The sequence below is a fragment of the Macaca fascicularis genome, chromosome 7 (assembly GCF_037993035.2).
Source record: "Macaca fascicularis isolate 582-1 chromosome 7, T2T-MFA8v1.1".
Classification (NCBI taxonomy): Eukaryota; Metazoa; Chordata; class Mammalia; order Primates; family Cercopithecidae; genus Macaca; species Macaca fascicularis.
This window is the reverse complement of record NC_088381.1, coordinates 54,093,550-54,112,700: the sequence shown is the minus strand read 5'-3', so window position 1 is coordinate 54,112,700 and position 19,151 is coordinate 54,093,550. Positions and strand designations below refer to the sequence as shown.

Sequence of the window (19,151 nt, the reverse complement as noted above, 5' to 3'; positions counted from 1 at the left end):
AATTTTTACAACCCATAAACAAGGAATAGCTTTCTGTTTATTTGCATCTTCAGTTTCTTTAATCATTGTGGTGTAGTTTTCAGTGTACAGATCTTTCACTTCCTTGGTTATATTATATTTATTCCTAAGTATTTGATTCTTTTGATGCTATTATAAACAGGATTTTGAAAATTTATTTTTAACATAGATGGTTGTTGATGTAAAGAAATGCAGCAGATTTTTTGAATGTTGATTTTTATATCCTGCTACTTTTCATTTAGAAGTTCTGCTACAGGTGTGTGTGACACCTGTAGCATTTTCCTGCATATAAAATCAATTCATCTGCAACCATGGATAATTTTACTTCATTATTTCTGACTTGAATGCCTTTTGTTTGTTTCTTTTTTTTTTTTGTCTGATTGCTCTTGCTAGTACTTTCAGTACTACATTGACTAGAAGTGGCAGAGTGGGCATCCTTGCCTGGTACTAGATCTTAGAGGAAAAGTGTTTATCATGTTGATATTGATCACTGTTGATTATGATGTTAGCTGTTCGTTTTTCATATATGACTTTTACTATATTGAGGAAATTTCCTTCTATACCTATTTTATTGAGTTTTTTTTTTAGGTGAAAGGATATTGAACTCTGCCAGATGCTTTTTCTGCGTCTTTTGAGATGATTATATGCTTTATTGCCTATCATCATGCTAATGTGTTCTATCTCATTGATTGATTTGCATGTGTTGAACCATCCTTGCAGCTCAGGGATTAATCTCATTTGGTTATGGTATATTATCTTTTTGATGTATTGTTGAATTTGGTTCCCTAGTATTGAGAAGTTTTGCGTGTATATTCATCACTTTTTGTGTTATCTTTTTCTGACTTTGATATCAGGATGAAATTGATCTCAGGTATGAAACTGAAACTCTTCCCTTAACTTTTTTTTTTTCCTGGAAGTATTTAAGAAGGATTGATACTAATTTTTTTGAATGTTTGGTAGAATTCGGCCCTGAAGATACCTGGTTTTGGACTTTTCTTCATTGGGAAGTTTTTGATTACTATTTCAGTCATTTTGTTACTGGCATGTTTAGGCTTTCTGTTTCTTCTTAATTCAACTTCCGCATGTTGTATGTTTCTAGGAACATATCCATTTCCTTTAGGTTATATATGTATTGGTATACAATTGTTCATAATCAACTCTTATGATCTTTTATATTTTCAAGGCATCTGTTGTAATGTCCCTTTTTACATTTCTGATGAGTCATCTCTTTTTTTTCACCCTAAGGTTTTGCCATTTTAAAAAATACAACCAACTCTTTGTTTTATTGATGTTTTCCTTTCTTTCTTTTTCTTTTTCTTTTTTCTTTTTTTTTTTTTTTTTTTAGACAGAGTCTCACTCCATCACCCAGGCTGGAGTGCAGTGGCACAGTCGTGGCTCACTGCAACCTCTGCCTCCTAGGTTCAAGTGATTCTCGTGCTCAGCCTCCCGAATAGCTGGAATTACAGGTGCATGGCACCATGTCCAGCTAATTTTTGTTTTTTGTATTTTTTTCTTGAGACGGAGTCTTGCTTTGTTACCCAGGCTGGGGTGCACAATCTTGGCTCACTGCAACTTCTGCCTCCCAGATTTAAGTGATTCGCCCACCTCAGCCTCCTGAGTAGCTGGGATTACAGGTACCTGCCACCACGTCTGGCTAATTTTTGTATTTTTAATAGAGACATGGTTTCACCATATTGGCCAGGTTGGTCTCGAACTTCTGACCTCAAGTGATCTGCCTGCCTCGGGCTCCCAAAGTGTTAGGATTACAGGCGTGAGCCACCATGCCTGGCTATTGATGTTTTTCTATATTTGCTTTATTTCTATTGTTATCTTTATTATTTTCTTCCTTCTGCTAACTTTGGGTTTAGTTTGTTTTTTTTTTTTTTTTTTTTGAGATGGAGTCTCGCTCTGTTGCCCAGGCTGGAGTGCAGTGGCCAGATCTCAGCTCACTACAAGCTCCGCCTCCCGGGTTTACGCCATTCTCCTGCCTCAGCCTCCCGAGTAGCTGGGACTACAGGCGCCCGCCACCTCGCCCGGCTGGTTTTTTGTACTTTTTAGTAGAGACGGGGTTTCACCGGGTTAGCCAGGATGGTCTCGATCTCCTGACCTTGTGATTCGTCCGTCTCGGCCTCCCAAAGTGCTGGGATTACAGGCTTGAGCCACCGCGCCCGGCCAGTTTGTTTTTATCCTAATTTCTTGAGTTGTAAAGTTAGGTTGTTTATTTGAGATATTTCTTCTTCTTCAATATAGGTACTTATAGCTACAAAACTCCTTTTTATACTGCTTTGCTGCATCACATGTTTTTGTAAGTTCTCTTTTTATCTATTTTTAAGATATTTTAAAAATTTTCTTTTGGTTTCTTTTTTGCCCCAGTGGTTCAAGAGTGTCTCATTTAATTTCCATATTTCTGTGACTCCTCACTGCCTTTTTTTTCCTTGCTATTATTGATTTCTAGTTTTATTCAGTTGTGGTTGGAAGACATACTTGGTATGATTTTAATTTGTTAAGACTTTTTTGCGACCTAACTTGTTTTGTGATCTGTCCTGAAGAATGTTCTGTGTGCACGTGAGAAAAATGTGTATTTTACTGCTAATTCTATGTTTGTTAAGTTTATTTGGTTTGTGGTGTTCCTTTTTGATTTTTTTTGGTAAATTCTATCTATTATTGAAAGTGAGACACTGAAGTCTTCTATTATTGAATTGCAGTCAATTTCTTCTTTCGGATCCATCAGTATGTGCTTTATTAAGTGCTTTGATGTTAGGTGCAAATATACTTAAAATTGTTGTGTCTTCCTGTTGAATTGACCCTTTTATTGTTATGTAAGGACCTTCATTTCTCTGGAGACAGTTTTTTCCTTACATTCTACTTTGATAATTTAGCCATTTCTACTTTCTTTTGGTTTCCATTTGCTTACAATATCTTTTTCCATCTTTTTCACTTTGTCTCTTTGTGTTTTTGAATCTTAAGGGGCTTCTTGTAGATAGCATATAGCTTGTTTTGTAACCATTCAGTCACACTGTATCTTTTTTATCAGGGAGTTTAGTTTGTTTACATTTAAAATAGTTATTGATAAGGATTTATTACTACATTTTAATTAACTTTTGTGTTTGTCTTACGATATTTTTTTCCTTTTTCTCACTTGTTCTCTTCTTTTGTGTGTGTGTGTTTTTTTTTTGTATTGCTAGATTTTGATTCCTTCCTCTTTCTTTTGTGTAACTTGTTTAGGCATTTTCTTTGTGGTTACCAGGGTGCTTATGTAAAATATATATATTTTTAATTTAATTTAATTTAATTTATTTTTAAAAATTTTTTCTATTACACTTTAAGTTCTAGGGTACATGTGCACAACTTGCAGGTTTGTTACATGTGTATATATGTGCCATGTTGGGGTACTGTACCCATTAACTTGTCATTTACATTAGGTATATCTCCTAATGCTATCCCTCCCCCCGACCTCCACCCCATGATAGGCCCTGGTGTGGGATATTCCCCTTCCTGTGTCCAAGTGTTCTCATTGTTCAATTCCCACCTATGACTGAGAACATGTGGTGTTTGGTTTTCTGTTCTTGTGATAGTTTGCTGAGAATGATGGTTTCCACCTTCATCCGTGTCCCTACAAAGGACACAAACTCATCCTTTTTGATGGCTGCATAGTATTCCATGGTGTATATGTGCCATATTTTCTTAATCCAGTCTATCATTGATGGACATTTAGGTTGATTCCAAGTCTTTGCTATTGTGAATATTGCCACAATAAACATATATGTGCATGTGTCTTTATAGCAGCATGATTTATAATCCTTTGGGTATATACCCAGTAATGGGATCACTGGGTCGAATGCTATTTCTAGTTCTAGATCCTTGAGGAATCGCCACACTGTCTTCCACAATGGTTGAACTAGTTTACAGTCCCACCAACAGTGTAAAAGTGTTCCTATTTCTCCACATCCTCTCCAGCACCTGTTGTTTCCTGACTTTTTAATGATTGCCATTCTAACTGGTGTGAGATGGTATCTCATTGTGGTTTTGATGTGCATTTCTCTGATGGCCAGTGATGAACATTTTTTCATGTGTCTGTTGGCTGCATAAATGTCTTCTTTTGAGAAGTGTCTGTTCATATCCTTTGCCCACTTTTTGATGGGGTTGTTTGTTTCTTGTAAATTTGTTTGAGTTCTTTGTAGGTTCTGGGTATTAGCCCTTTGTCAGATAAGTAGATTGCAAAAATTTTCTCCCATTCTGTAGGTTGCCTCTTCACTCTGACGGTAGTTTATTTTGCTGTGCAGAAGCTCTTTAGTTTAATTAGATTTCATTTGTCAGTTTAGGCTTGTGTTGCCATTTCTTTTGGTGTTTTAGTCATGAAATCCTTGCCGAATGGTATTGCCTAGGTTTTCTTCTAGGGTTTTTATGGTTTTAGGTCTAACATTTAAGTCTCTAATCCATCCTGAATTAATATTCGTATAAGGTGAAAGGAAGGGATCCAATTTCAGCTTTCTACATATGGCTAGCCAGTTTTCCCAGCACCATTTATTAAATAGGGAATCCTTTCCCCATTTCTTGTTTTTGTCAGATTTGTCAAAGATCAGATGTTATAGATGTGTGGTATTATTTCTTAGGGCTCTGTTCTGTTTCTTTGGTCTATATCTCTGTTTTGGTACCAGTACCATGCTGTTTTGGTTACTGTAGCCTTGTAGTATAGTTTGAAGTCAGGTAGCGTGATGCCTCCAGCTTTATTCTTTTTGATTAGGATAGTCTTGGCAATGCAGGCTCTTTTTTGGTTCCATATGGACTTTAAAGTAGTTTATTCCAATTCTGTGAAGAAAGTCATTGGTAGCTTAATGGGAATGGCATTAAATCTACAAATTACCTTGGGCAGTATGGCCATTTTCACGATATTGATTCTTTCTGTCCATAAGCATGGAACGTTCTTCCATTTGTTTGTGTCTTCTTTTATTTTGTTGAGTAGTGGTTTGTAGTTCTCCTTGAAGAGGTCCTTCACATCCCTTGTAAGTTGGATTCCTAGGTATTGTATTCTATCTGAAGCAATTGTGAATGGGAGTTCACTCATGATTTGGCTCTCTGTTTGTCTGTTATTGGTGTATAGGAATGCTTGTGATTTTTGCACATTGATTTTGTATCCTGAGACTTTGCTGAAGTTGCTTATCAGCTTAAGGAGATTTTGGGCTGAGATGATGGAGTTTTCTAAATATACAATCATGTCATCTGCAAACAGGGACAATTTGACTTCTTCTTTTCCTAATTGAATACCCTTTATTTCTTTCTCCTGCCTGATTGCCCTGGCCAGAACTTCCAACACTGTGTTGAATAGGAGCAGTGAGAGAGGGCATCCCTGTCTTGTGCCAGTTTTCAAAGGGAACGCTTCCAGTTTTTGCCCATTCAGTATGATCTTGGCTGTGGATTTGTCATAAATAGCTCTTATTGATTTGAGATACGTTCCATCAGTACCGAATTTATTGAGAGTTTTTAGCATGAAGTGCTGTTGAATTTTGTCTAAGGCCCTTTCTGCATCTATTGAGATAATCATGTGGTTTTTATCTTTGGTTCTGTTTATATGCTGGATTATGTTTATTGATTTGCGTATGTTGAACCAGCCTTGCATCCCAGGGATGAAGCTGATTTGGGTGGATAAGCTTTTTGATGGGCTGCTGGATACAGTTTGCCAGTATTTTACTGAGGATTTTTGCATCGATGTTCATCAGGGATATTGGTTCAAAATTCTCTTTTTTTGTTGTGTCTCTGTCAGGCTTTGGTATCAGGATGATGCTGGCCTCATAAAATGAGTTAGGGAGGATTCCCTTTTTTTCTGTTGATTGGAATAGTTTCAGAAGGAATGGTACCAACTCCTCCTTGTACCTCTGATAGAATTCGGCTGTGAATCTGTCTGGTCCTGGACTTTTTTTGGTTGGTAGGCTATTAATTATTGCCTCAATTTCAGAGCCTGTTATTGGTCTATTCAGGGATTCAACTTCTTCCTTGTTTAGTCTTGGGAGAGTGTATGTGTCCATGAATTTATCCATTTCTTCTAGATTTTCTAGTTTATTTGCATAGAGGTAGTTATAGTATTCTCTGATGGTAGCTTGTATTTCTGTGTGGTCGGTGGTGATATCCCCTTTATCATTTTTTTATTGTGTCTATTTGATTCTTCTCTCTTTTCTTCTTTATTAGTCTTGCTAGCGGTCTATCAATTTTGTTGACATTCTAAAAAAACCAGCTCCTAGATTCATTGATTTTTTGAAGGGTTTTTTGTGTGTCTCACTCTCCTTCACTTCTGCTCTGATCTTAGTTATTTCTTGCCTTCTGCTAGCTTTTGAATGTATTTGCTCTTGCTTCTCTAGTTCTTTTAATTGTGATGTCAGGGTGCAGATTTTAGATCTTTCCAGTTTTCTCTTGTGGGCATTTAGTGGTATAAATTTCCCTTTACACACTGCTTTAAATGTGTCCCAGAGATTCTGGTATTTTGTGTCTTTGTTCTCATTGGTTTCAAAGAACATCTTTATTTCTGCCTTCATTTCATTATCTACCCGGTAGTCATTCAGGAGCAGGTTGTTCAGTTTCCATGTAGTTGAGTGGTTTTGAGTGAATTTCTTAATCCTGAGTTCTAGTTTGATTGCACTGAGGTCTAAGAAACAGTTTGTTATCATTTCTGTTCTTTTATGTTTGCTGAGGAGTGCTTTACTTCCAACTATGTGGTCAGTTTTGGAATAAGTGTGATGTGGTGCTGAGAAGAATGTATATTCTGTTGATTTGGGGTGGAGAGTTCTGTAGATGTCTATTAGGTCTGCTTGGTGCAGAGCTGATTTCAATTCCTGGATATCCTTGTTAGCTTTCTGTCTTGTTGATCTGTTTAATATTGACAGTGGGGTGTTAAAGTCTCCCATTATTATTGAGTGGGAGTCTAAGTCTCTTTGTAAGTTTCTAAGGACTTGCTGTATAAATCTGGGTGCTCCTGTATTGGGTGCATATATATTTAGGATAGTTAGCTCTTCTTGTTGAATTGATCCCTTTACCATTATATAATGGCCTTCTTTGTCTCTTTTGATCTTTGATGGTTTAAAGTCTGTTTTATCAGAGACTAGTATTGCAACCCCTGCTTTTTTTTGTTCTCCATTTGCTTGGTAAATCTTCCTCCATCCCTTTATTTTGAGCCTATGTGTGTCTCTGCATGTCAAATGGGTCTCCTGAATACAGCAAACTGATGGGTCTTGACTCTTTATCCAGTTTGCCAGTCTGTGTCTTTTAATTGGAGCATTTAGTCCATTTACATTTAAGGTTAAGATTGTTATGTGTGAACTTGATCCTGCCATTATGATATTAACTGGTTATTTTGCTCGTTAGTTGATGCAGTTTCTTCCTAGCCTCGATGGTCTTTACATTTTGGCATGTTTTTGCAATGGCTGGTACCGGTTGTTCCTTTCCATGTTTAATGCTTCCTTCAGGGTCTCTTGTAAGGCAGGCCTAGTGGTGACAAAATCTCTAAGCATTTGCTTATCTGTAAAGGATTTTATTTCTCCTTCACTTATGAAACTTAGTTTGGCTGGATATGAAATTCTGGGTTTAAAATTCTTTTCTTTTAAGAATGTTGAATATTGGCCCCCACTCTCTTCTGGCTTGGAGAGTTTCTGCCGAGAGATCCACTGTTAGTCTGATGGGCTTCCCTTTGTGGGTAACCCGACCTTTCTCTCTGGCTGCCCTTAAGATTTTTTCCTTCATTTCAACTTTGGTGAATCTGGCAATTATGTGTCTTGAAGTTGCTCTTCTCCAGGAGTATCTTTGTGGCGTTCTTTGTATTTCCTGGATTTGAATGTTGGCCTGCCCTACTAGGTTGGGGAAGTTCTCCTGGATGATATCCTGAAGAGTGTTTTCCAACTTTCCATTTTCCCCCTCACTTTCAGGCACCCCAATCAGACGTAGATTTGGTCTTTTTACATAATGCCATACTTCTTGCAGGCTTTGTTCATTTCTTTTTCTTTTTTCTTTAGATTTCTCTTCTCGCTTTCTTTCATTCATTTGATCCTCAGTCGCTGATACTCTTTCTTCCAGTTGATCGAGTTGGTTACTGAAGGTTGTGCATTTGTCATGTATTTCTCGTGTCATGGTTTTCACTTCTGTCAGTTCGTTTATGGCCTTCTCTGCATTAATTATTCTGGTTATCAATTCTTCCACTCTTTTTTCAAGATTTTTAGTTTCTTTGCGCTGGGTACGTAATTCTTTCTTTAGCTCTGAGAAGTTTGGTGGACTGAAGCCTTCTTCTCTCATCTTGTCAAAGTCATTCTCCGTCCAGCTTTGATCCATTGCTGGCGATGAGCTGCGTTCCTTTGGAGGGGGAGATACGCTCTTAGTTTTTGAAATTCCAGCTTTTCTGCCCTGCTTTTTCCCCATCTTTGTGGTTTTATCTGCCTCTGATCTTTGATGATGGTGATATACTGATGGGGTTTTGGTGTGTGTGTCCTTCCTGTTTGTAAGTTTTCCTTCTAACAGTCAGGACCCTCAGCTGTAGGTCTGTTGGAGATTGCTTGAGGTCCACTCCAGACCCTGTTTGCCTGGGTATCAGCAGCAGAGCTGCAGAAGACAAAATATTGCTGAACAGCAAGTCCTGCTGTCTGATTCTTGCTTTGGAAGCTTCCTCTCAGGGGTATACCCCACCGTGTGAGGTGTGAGGTGTTGGTCTGCACCTAGTCGGGGATGTCTCCCAGTTAGGCTACTCAGGGGTCAGGGACCCACTTGAGCAGGCAATCTGTCCGTTCTCAGATCTCAGCCTCCATGCTGGGAGATCCACTGCTCTCTTCAAAGCTGTCAGACAGCTGTCAGACTCCACCCAGAGGTGGAGTCTACAGCAACAGGCAGGCTTCCTTGAGCTGTGGTGGGCTCCACCATTTCGAGCTTTCTGGTGGCTTTGTTTACCTACTTAAGCCTCAGCAATGGCAGGCGCCCCTCCCCCAGCCTGGCTGCTGCCTTGAGGTTAGATGGCAGACTGCTGTGCTAGCAGTGAGGGAGGCTCTGTGGGCGTGGGTCCCTCCTGGCCAGGTGTAGGATATAATCTCCTAGTGTGCCCATTTGGTAAGACCCTTGGTAAAGCGCAGTATTGGGGTGGGAGTTACCCGATTTTCCAGGTGTTGTGTGTCTCAGTTCCCCTGGCTAGGAAAAGGGATTCCCTTCCCCCTTGCACTTCCCAGGTGAGGCGATGCCTCGCCCTGCTTCAGCTCTCGTTGGTCGGGCTGCAGCAGCTGACCAGCATCGATTGTCTGGCACTCCCTAGTGAGCTGAACCCAGTACCTCAGTTGAAAATGCAGAAATCACCTGTCTTCTGTGTCGCTTGCGCTGGGAGCTGGAGACTGAAGCTGTTCCTATTCGGCCATCTTGCTCCGCCCCTCCATAAATATTTTTAATACTTTTATCTCTTATCTTTTATAATAGGATTATAATTGATATGCCCACCACTGTTATAGTAATAAAATGTTCTTTTATTCTTTATATATTTCGTTTTCCAGTGAATTTCTTACTTATGCTTTCATGTTGGTGTTTAGTTTCTTTTTATTTCAATGTGAACAACCTTTTTAGCTTTTCTCGTAAATCCGGTATAGTAGTGATTAACTCCCTCAGCTTTTTTTGGTCTTTGAAAGTCTTTATCACTAATTTATTTTTGAAGGACAGATTTTCTGGGTATAATTTTTTTGGTTGATACTTTCTTTTTTGTTCAGTACTTTGAATTTATCATTTCAGCCTTTATGGGTTGCAAAGTTTCTGCTAAAAATCTACTGATAGTGTTATGGGGGCCTCTGTGTGTGTAATAAGTAACTTTTGTTTTACTGCTTTCATAATTCTGTCTTTGCCTTTAACTTTTGACAATTTGATTATAATGTGTCTCAGTGTAGATATCTCTGGATTCATCTAGTTTGTTACTTGGACTTTCTGGATTTTGATTTCTAGTTCCTCTCCCAGGTTTGGGAAGTTTTCAACCATCATTACTTTGAATAAGCCTTCTGTCACTTTCTCTTCTTCTTTTCTAATTCCAATAATGCATATTTAGTTCTGCTTGATGCTGCTCTGTAAGTCCCTTTAGCTTTCTTTACTCTTTTTCATTTTTTCCTTTTGTTCCTCATCTTAAATGATTTCTGATGACCTGTCTTAGAGTTCCTGATTATTCTTCTGCTTAATCTAGTCTGCCGTTTAACCCTTGTATTAAAATTTTCAGTTGAATATTATATTCTTCAGCTATATGATTTCTGTTTGGTACTTTTTGTATTTTCTGTCCCTTGGCAGAAATTTTTAGCTAGTTTTATGCATTACTCCTTCAGACCTTGATGAACTTCTTTATGACTGTTCTTTTGAGTTCTCTATGTGATAAGTCACATATTGGCAGTTAATTAGGATCAGTTTCTGGAGGTTTATCTTACTCTTTTATTTGGAACTTATATACCTGTTTCTTCATTTTCTTTGACGCTTAGTGTTTGTTTCTGTGCATTAGGTAAGGCAACTGCCTTTCCTAGTCTTGTCATACTGGCCTTGGGTAGGAGATGGATCTTACCTGTCAGTTCAGCTAGTTATTCTAGGTGCCTCTCAAACCTTTGTGCTGATCTAAACTGCAGTCTTTGTTCTTAGTGGCCCCCAGATTAGGGTATGCCAAGTCCTGTTAGTATCCTGAGACAAGCATGTTAGAAATCCATCTCTCAAGATCCAGCTGGAAAAGTTGGTGGTATTAAATGTGTGTTCCAGTTTCTCGTTTCTCAGGGAGTAGCTAGGAGCTGGAGTTTTTCTCTCATTTTGTTTAAGCTGGGGAGAGGATCTGCAGTGATGCCATATTCTTGTTCAGACTGCACAGTCATTTGACCCATTGCTTTGTACTTTGTTGCTCCCAGGGGCCTGACAGATGCCTAATCTATCTTCTCTTGGAGATAGGCAGGTTAACTGGAGACTTGGCTTTATCTCTGGAGCATGCCAGCAGGTGAAGTTGTGGATAGTCCCCACATGCGTATTTGTGGTCCCAGAAGACTGCTAATTTCCTGCAGTTTCAGTTCCCAGATGGAGGCTAAGTAATGCCTGATCTACAGGTAGCAGCTGGAGAAGTCAGGACTTTAAGGTATGTAGTCAGTCTCCTTTAGGGAGAAACTGGGAGTCAGGAGTTTTTGCTTTTTAGCTCAGTGCTGACCTTGGGAGGTTGTCTGCTGGAACTCTACCTGTTTAAAAAGCAGCTCTTTGCTCTTTGTAGTTTAGGGAGATTCACAAATGCAGAGCCTCAACTCCCAGGGCTAGGTGATTTAGGAGCCAGTCCTTTGGGTGGGAGCTGTAAAAGTTGGGGCATGCCATGTACATGCAAACTCCTTCCAGGGAAAATCTGCAGACCTAGTTTTATTGCTGGAGCAAGGCTGGGGGTGGGTGTGGGGATGAAGGGGAGAAGGGGCAGGAGGTACCCATAAGCCCCTTGAGGCTTCTGGAGGTCTATTGTTTACCTGCTCCACTGGCTTCCAGATGCAGGCTAGTTATAAGCCCAAACCCTCAGGCTGCAGCTGGAAAAGTGTGCAGACAAACCCTTTCTGTGGAGAAACTGGGGGCTAGTAGTTTTGGCCCGTTTTCTCTTTCCTGTACCCAGGGAGGTAGCTGCTGGAAGTGCTCACACACCCGTTGAAAATCACCTCTTTATTCTCTGTGATCCCTGGAGACTCAGAATACTGAGTCCCTTCTGCTGTCAGCTAGGTGATTTGGGTATCTAAAATTCTCTGTTTGGATTCATGGAAGTTGGGATGCTATCTGTGAAGTTGGACCACATATAGTGGGAGAACTGGGATTCCTTTTGTACAATGAAAGTTTACACAAAAAGTATTAATTCTTAGAAAAACAATAAAAACGGACATAAGTAATTGAAAACCTATGTCACTTTGTAACTATTAACTGAGTTTATAATTAAAAATACCCATCCCCCAAATAATTCCCAACTTTAGTGATTTTTCCAGTGAATTCTTCTAAACACTGAAGTTAAAAATAATGTTAGTTAAGCAATATTTTTTACAAATACAGACATAAAAATTCTCAACAAAGTAATAGCAAACCAAATCTAGCAGTACATGAAAAGGTCTGTAACATCATGACCCAGTGGGATTTAGTCCAGGAAGGTAAGAGTGGGTTGAGCATATGAAAATCAATAAACAGAATATATTAATAGAATGAATGGAAAAAGATCACAGATTATCTCGGTTGGTGGAGAAAAGGCATTTGACAAAAGCCAATACCATTTCATGATAAAAACATTCAATAGGGAAATTCCTTAATCTGATAAAGAGTATCTACGAAAAATCCACAGTTAATGTCATGGTTAATAGTGAAAGACTGAAAGCTTTCCCATCTAAGATCAGAAACAAGACAGTGATGTCTTGTCTTGCCACTTACACTCAATATTGTACTAAAGGTTCTAGGCAGGGCAATTAGACAAGAAAACATAATAGAAAACATCTAGATGGAAAGGAAGAAGTAAAACTGTACTTGCAGATGACATGATTCTATATATAAAGAACTCTAAAAGACACCTGCCCCCCAATTATTAGAGCTAATAAACAAGTTTAGCAAAATTACAGGATACAAGATGGACACTCAAAAATCAGTTGTATTTTTATACACTGGGAATAAACAATCCAAAAACGAAATTAAGAAAGCAGTTACATTAAAATAACATCAAAAACAATAAAATGTTTAGGCATAAATTTAACTAAAGTAGTACAAGATGTACACACAAACTATAAAATATAATTGAAAGAAACTATGAAAAATCATTGTAAGAAATAAGAGAAACCTAATTAAAGGAAAAGATATTCAAAATTCATGAACAGAAGACTTCATAGTGTTAAGGTGGCTGTATTTCCCATAGTGATACCCAGATTCAGTGCAATACCTATGAACATTCCAATTGCTCCCTTCCCCCTTTTTGGCAGAAATGAACAAGTGGATCTTAAATTCATATGGGGATGCAAGTATATAGGATAGCCAAAATAGTCTTGAAAAAGAACAAAGTTTGAGGACCTAGACCCCCTGAATTTAAAACTTAGTAAAAAACCACAATAATCAAATTCTGTGGTACTGGCAGTAGGATAGATATATGGATCAATGAAATAGATTTTAAATCCTTGGAATAAATTCATACATCTGTGTATGAATTTTATTTTTGACATGAGTGCAAGAACCATTTGATGGGGGAAAGAATAGTATTTTCAACAATGGTGTTAGGACACCTGGATATCTGTATGCAACAAACGAATTTGGATTTTTACCTCACACTGTATACAAAAATTAACTGAATACAGTTTAAAGCCTAAATATAAGAACTGAAAGTATAATACTCTTTGAAGAAAACATACACATCTTTGTGACCTCGGACTATGACACCCAAAGCCAGAGAAAAAATAAATTGAGCTTTATCAAAATTAAAAACTTTTGTGTGTCAAAAGATACTCTCAAATGGAAAAATTACCCACATAATGGGACAAGATATTTGTCAACCATATGGTTGATGAAGGTCTAATATCTAGAATGTATAAAGAACTTTACAGCTCAACAATAAAAAGGACAAATAACTCAGTAAAAAAGGGCAAAGGATTTGAATAGACATTTCTTTTAAGATATACAAATGTCGTCTGGGTGCAGTGGCTCTCACACCTGTAATCCCAGCACTTTGGGAGGCTGAAGCAGGTGGATCATGAGGTCAGGAGATCGAGACCATCCTGGCTAACACAGTGAAACTCCATCTCTACTAAAAATACAAAAAATTATCCAGGGGTGGTAGCACCTGTCTGTAATCCCAGCTACTTGGGAGGCTGAGGCAGGAGAATTGCTTGAACCTGGGAGGTGGAGGTTGCAGGGAGCCGAGATGCTGAGAGAGCACGCCACTGCATTCCAGCCTGGGTGACAGAGCAAGACTCCGTCTCAAAAAAACAAACAAACAAAAAGGTAAACAAATGTCTAATGTACATGAAAAGCACAAAGTTATTAGTCATCAGAGAAATGCACATAACTCCCAATGATAGCACTTCACACTCATTTAGGATGACTAGAATAAAAAAGTCAGAAAGCAGCAAGTTTTGGCAAGGACGTGAAGAATATGGAACTCTCATAAATTGCTGCTGGGAATGTAAAATGATGCAGCAGCTGTGGAAAAAAGTTTGGTAGTTAAGAGTTATCATATGACTCAGCAAATCCACTTCTAGGTATATACTCAAGAGAATTGAAAACATGTTCACAGAAAAACCTGGATACAAATTTTTATAACAGCAGTTTTCATAATAAACAAAAAGTAGAAACAACCCAAATATTAACTGATAAATGAATAAACAGATATACTATATTCATGCAGTCATTCAGCCATAAAAAGAAATGAAGTACTGATATATGCTACCAGATGGTCGAACCTTGAAAAACATTGCCAATTTTTAATATTATTATTATTCTTTAAAGATGGCATCTTATTATCTTGCCCAAGCTGGTCTTGAACTCCTGGGCTTAAGCAATTCTCCTGCCTCAGCCTCTGGAGTGACTGGGACTGCAAGTGTGCAGCTGGATTTATATTTAGTGTACTTTTCTGTATATTAAAGTTCATAATAAAAAGGTTGAAAGGATGGCTATTGGGGGAGGTTTTGAGAAGGAACATGAATATCATTTCTTGGTCTTTAGACTTTCAACCTGTTATATTTCTTATTATCTTACCAAACAGAATGAAAAAAAAAACCTATATCAGTAACTTATGCAGCTTTTTCATTGAACAGTATAATGTAAAAACTAATTCTTAAGTTCACTCTCTTTTTTTCTTCAAAGGTTTTAGTCTCAGAGTGGAATTTAATGTTTTTTTTTTGTTTGTTTCTTTTAGGAGGTGCTAATGATGCTGGATAACTATGTAAGAGATTTCAAAGCATTGATTGACTGGATTCAGCTTCAGGAAAAGCTAGAGAAGACAGATGCTCAAAGCAGGTAATGAGCTCTCTGGTCTCAATATTCCTATCATTCAGCAGTTTCAATAGCAATCATTGAAACTGACAATAAAGTTAACCTCATATTGACTTGAAACTTGTAAAAATCTAAAAGGTGCTGCATTTCTCATTCAATTAAATAACAAATGTTTATTGGATATTTATCAGTGGGTATTAATTGGGTATTATCACTTTATTCAGTACAGAGATTTGTTGAATGTGACACATTTACTACTCATGGAATCTATAGCCTGAGTGTGATAAAAATAGAACTTAGTGCAAAAGACTATTATGGTTCTTCAGAGAAGGACAAATGTATTTTGGATTATAGATCAGGGAAGATTTCAGGAGGATCTCGAACTGTTTGAAGGATGGGATGGATTTTACCAGCTGGTTGGCCATTTCAGTGAAGGGAATACATTTAAACAGCTGTGTAAGTGTAGGGCATGTGCGAAGTCCAGGTAGTAAGGAAAGATACAGTATTTCTTCTTAATGTATTAGGCAATGAGGAAAATTGATGATTTTTGATTAGGGGAATATTACGAGATCAAAGCTCCTTTAGAAAGATTCATTTGGAATCACCACATAGTATCTGAGTGCTGTGTGCCAAGCTCTCTGACTTTGTGGTCAAGAGGACAGATGCAGTCGCTGCCCTCATGAAGTATGTAGTACGTGCTATGGCCTGAATGTGCCTTCCCAAAATTCATATGTTGAAATTTAATCACCAATGTGATAGTATTAAGAGGTGGGGGCTTTAGGAGGTAGTTAAGTCGGGAAGGTGGAGCCCTCATGAATGGGATTAATGAATGGGATTAGTGACATATAAAAGAAGTGGGAGCTATTACGCCTCCACCATGTGAGGACACAGCTAAAAGATGATCTTTATAAGGAACAGAGTTCGTATCAGACATTGAATCTGCTGGCACCTTGATTTTGTACTTCCCAGCATCCAGAACTGTGAGAAATAAATTTCTTATTGTTGTTTATAAATTACCCAGTCATAAGGTATTTTGTTGTAGCAGCCTGGATGGACTAAGCGCATTTCTAATAGGAAAGACTGATGTTAAGTAAGTATAAATGTGCCAAGTGTCATCAAGAAGAAATACAGCTTTCTCTATGACTATGAGAAAAAGTACCCTTAACCAGTTTGCTAAGTCCAGCCAGGAAGGCTTACCTGAGGAGGTGACATTTAAATTGGGACAGAATTATTAAGTAGGAGTTAGACAAAGAGAAAAGAGTAATTCGAGATAATGCTAACAGCGTGTGTGATGTCTTTGAAGTGGAAGGGAGCACAGTGTAATCAAGGAATTTAGTAAGGCAGGAGTGAAAAGAACAAGGGGAGAGTAGCATGAGATGAACCTACAGAGCTAGGCTAGGACCACATTGTGTAGAGCTCTGTAGAAATAATAAGGGATTTAGATTTGACTTTGAGCCAATAAAGGGTTTTAAAGTAGGGAATTGACATATTAGAATTATGTTTTTAAAAGATCATTTTGGCTGCCATGTGGGAAGGTTGAGATACAGCAATGTAGTTTAGAGATAATGGCTACTCAGATTAAGGTAGTAACAGTAAGGAGTATTAGATACTCCAGAGATAGATAACCAGATGGACTTAGTATTATTTTGGTTATGTACAAAGGTAAAATAGCAGTTTAGTTTAGACATCTAAGTAATTCCTAAACTCTGGTAAACTTGCCAAGTCACATGGAGCTACAAGGCTGCTTTTTTTTTCCCTCCTCCAGAGCGAATAGGCCTATCCTGCCTCTTTGCCTTGGATTTAATCTTGGTTCAATCTTAGTGGGTGAAACTATCCAGTAAAAAAGGCATCTTTGTCTCATAGTAATGTGTCAGCCCTACAGTAGGCAGGCAGAACCAGTAGGGTAAAGGAATTCCAAGACAGAAATCCAGAAGGGCTGGATTCCCGGGAAACCAAATCTAGGGAAACTAAGATAGGTTGATCCTTTTAACATTTTTGTTTCTCACAGTAAAATTTTTGATAGTTTTTTAGTGCCTACTTCATCCACAGTCCCTGGGTGGGTCAGGCCTAAATGTCTTTGTTTGTACTAAGCTATTTTACCCTTACCCTTGGTAATAGGTGATTGGATCTGGGGTTTCATTCTTTCACTGGGTTGAACCAAGCTAAGAGATCATCATGCTGATTTGGGACTTTTGATTATATTGTCACTTGTGACAACAAGCAGAGTAAAACAGGTTGGGGAAAAAAAAAGGGCATAGGTTTACAGGGAGAAACAGAAATGATGTGGCCTTTGAGAGCCTATACTGGCCCTAATCCTTGCGAGCCCTAATTGTAGTCTGCCCCAACTTTTGGATGTCTTTGACCTTGTACAGTTTATATCCTTACAATAAATCTTTATTTTCTTTTTCTTTTCATTTTTTAAATTTAACTTGATTGAGTTTGTTTATTGTATCCAAAGAAGGTCTATAATGTAATCAACAATGCATTAAAAAAATAGATTCTTTTTGTGCTTGCAAAATTCGATTACCTATTAGTGACTGTTTTGAGGATTGTATTGGGAAAGATACATAAGCCAAACCCAAGCTTAACAGAGTGGTTACCATTCCTCTCTTGGCACTGTGGTTCAAAAATATACCTGAGGCATCCTTTTTTTTTTTTCCTTGGAGACAGAGTCTTACTTTGTAACCCAGGCTGGAGTGCATTGGTGCCATCTTGGCTCACTACAACCTCCACCTTCCACTTTTAAGGCTCAGCTTCCCAAGTAGCTGGGATTACAGGCACCCACCACCACACCCAGCTAATTTTTGTATTTTTAGTAGACACAGGGTTTCACCGTGTTGACTAGGCTGGGCTCGAACTCCTGACCTCAAGTGATCTGTCCTCCTTGGCCTCCCAGGGTTCTGGGATTACAGGAATGGGCCACCATGCCCGGCTGAAGCATCCCTTTTACTTTTGCCAGTTATCAGCACTTCTCTTCGTTGCCTCATGAGACAGCACCTGTATATGGAAAGCAGTCTTAAAATGCTCTGTAGATGGCATTATCCATCTTGCATTCTTCAAATCATGCATCCAAATTTATTTTGGCTAGCCTTGAGATTTAAATGTAAAAACTGTAGTTGTATATGTTTAAAGAAAAAATAGAGGTAAATATTTATATATTTGTTTTGCATATGAGGACTTTGTAAGACAAAGGCAGACATTACAAAGAAAAATATTGATACAGTGATTAAATAGGAAGAAAACAAATGTTTCCAAATACAGAGGAAAAATTAAAGGCAAAATAGTTGTATCACCAATGCCAATGGATTTGTAGCCATAAGAGTTGTAGTAAAGTATTTCAAATTAATCAGAAAACGGTGCCAATCCCAGTGGAAAAAATGAGGGAAAGATACCAACATGTGAATCCCAAATGAAGAAATTCAGATGACTGGTTAAAAAGTTCAGTTTCACTAGTAATGATAATAAACATATAATTTAGAAAACAAAGACAATGAAATACCATTTGCCAGTGAAATTTTTAAAAGCAGATATCAACAGTTGGCAAGATTGAAAGGAAATGGAGAGGAAGACACAGGGATACCCATGGGAGTTATGGGGATCTGATTAAGGGCATATTATGCATCCTGTAAGCCAGTTGGTTGTGGGGCCAATGAAGGAGGAGTAGACGTTAAGTTACAAGTCTTAGCTTTCCCAGCAAAGAGCAGTGAAATCTTTCTTAGCTTTCCCAGCAAAGAGCAGTGAAATCCTACTCTCATGAGTGATTAAGAGGTGGAGGAAGGACATTTTATATTTTCCTACTCTTCATTTAACCCTTACCATATTCTTTCTTTTGATACGTGTTTCACAAACTCTCCAGGACATCAGAGACAAGTAGATTGAAGTAGTAGTATCATTGCCTTTTTAATATTTTTTTAGCTGGGCTTGTTATAAATCATAAGTAATGTATCTCATATCCCTGTAACTCCATGACCTTTTTGAGGTAATTGGAGTAGTGTTGCTATGCTGCAGTCGATAGAAAATCCTGAACCATTTATCAACTATGATTTCTCACTGGTAGTATGATAACTTTCTGGTAATCAATGCTCTAGGGGAAAATTTGCACATGTTCTGATTTTTTTTGTTGTTGAAAAGTAGGATTAGTTTTTCACCCACTAACAACTAAGAGAAAAGATTGTTTCTCCCTTTTCTCTGTT

General features: G+C 38.0%; 1 protein-coding gene across 24 annotated transcripts in view; it reads left to right on the top strand.

Annotated features, from left to right (window-relative positions):
- SCAPER (S-phase cyclin A associated protein in the ER) overlaps positions 1 to 19,151 on the top strand; it is a 557,109-nt gene that overhangs the window by 85,562 nt on the left and 452,396 nt on the right. For all 24 annotated transcript variants that reach the window (XM_005560160.5, XM_065548231.2, XM_073996464.1 and 21 more), the window contains one exon: positions 14,882 to 14,982. In XM_005560160.5, coding sequence (XP_005560217.3) covers positions 14,882 to 14,982 — 101 coding nt within the window. The remainder of the gene's footprint in view (positions 1 to 14,881; positions 14,983 to 19,151) is intronic.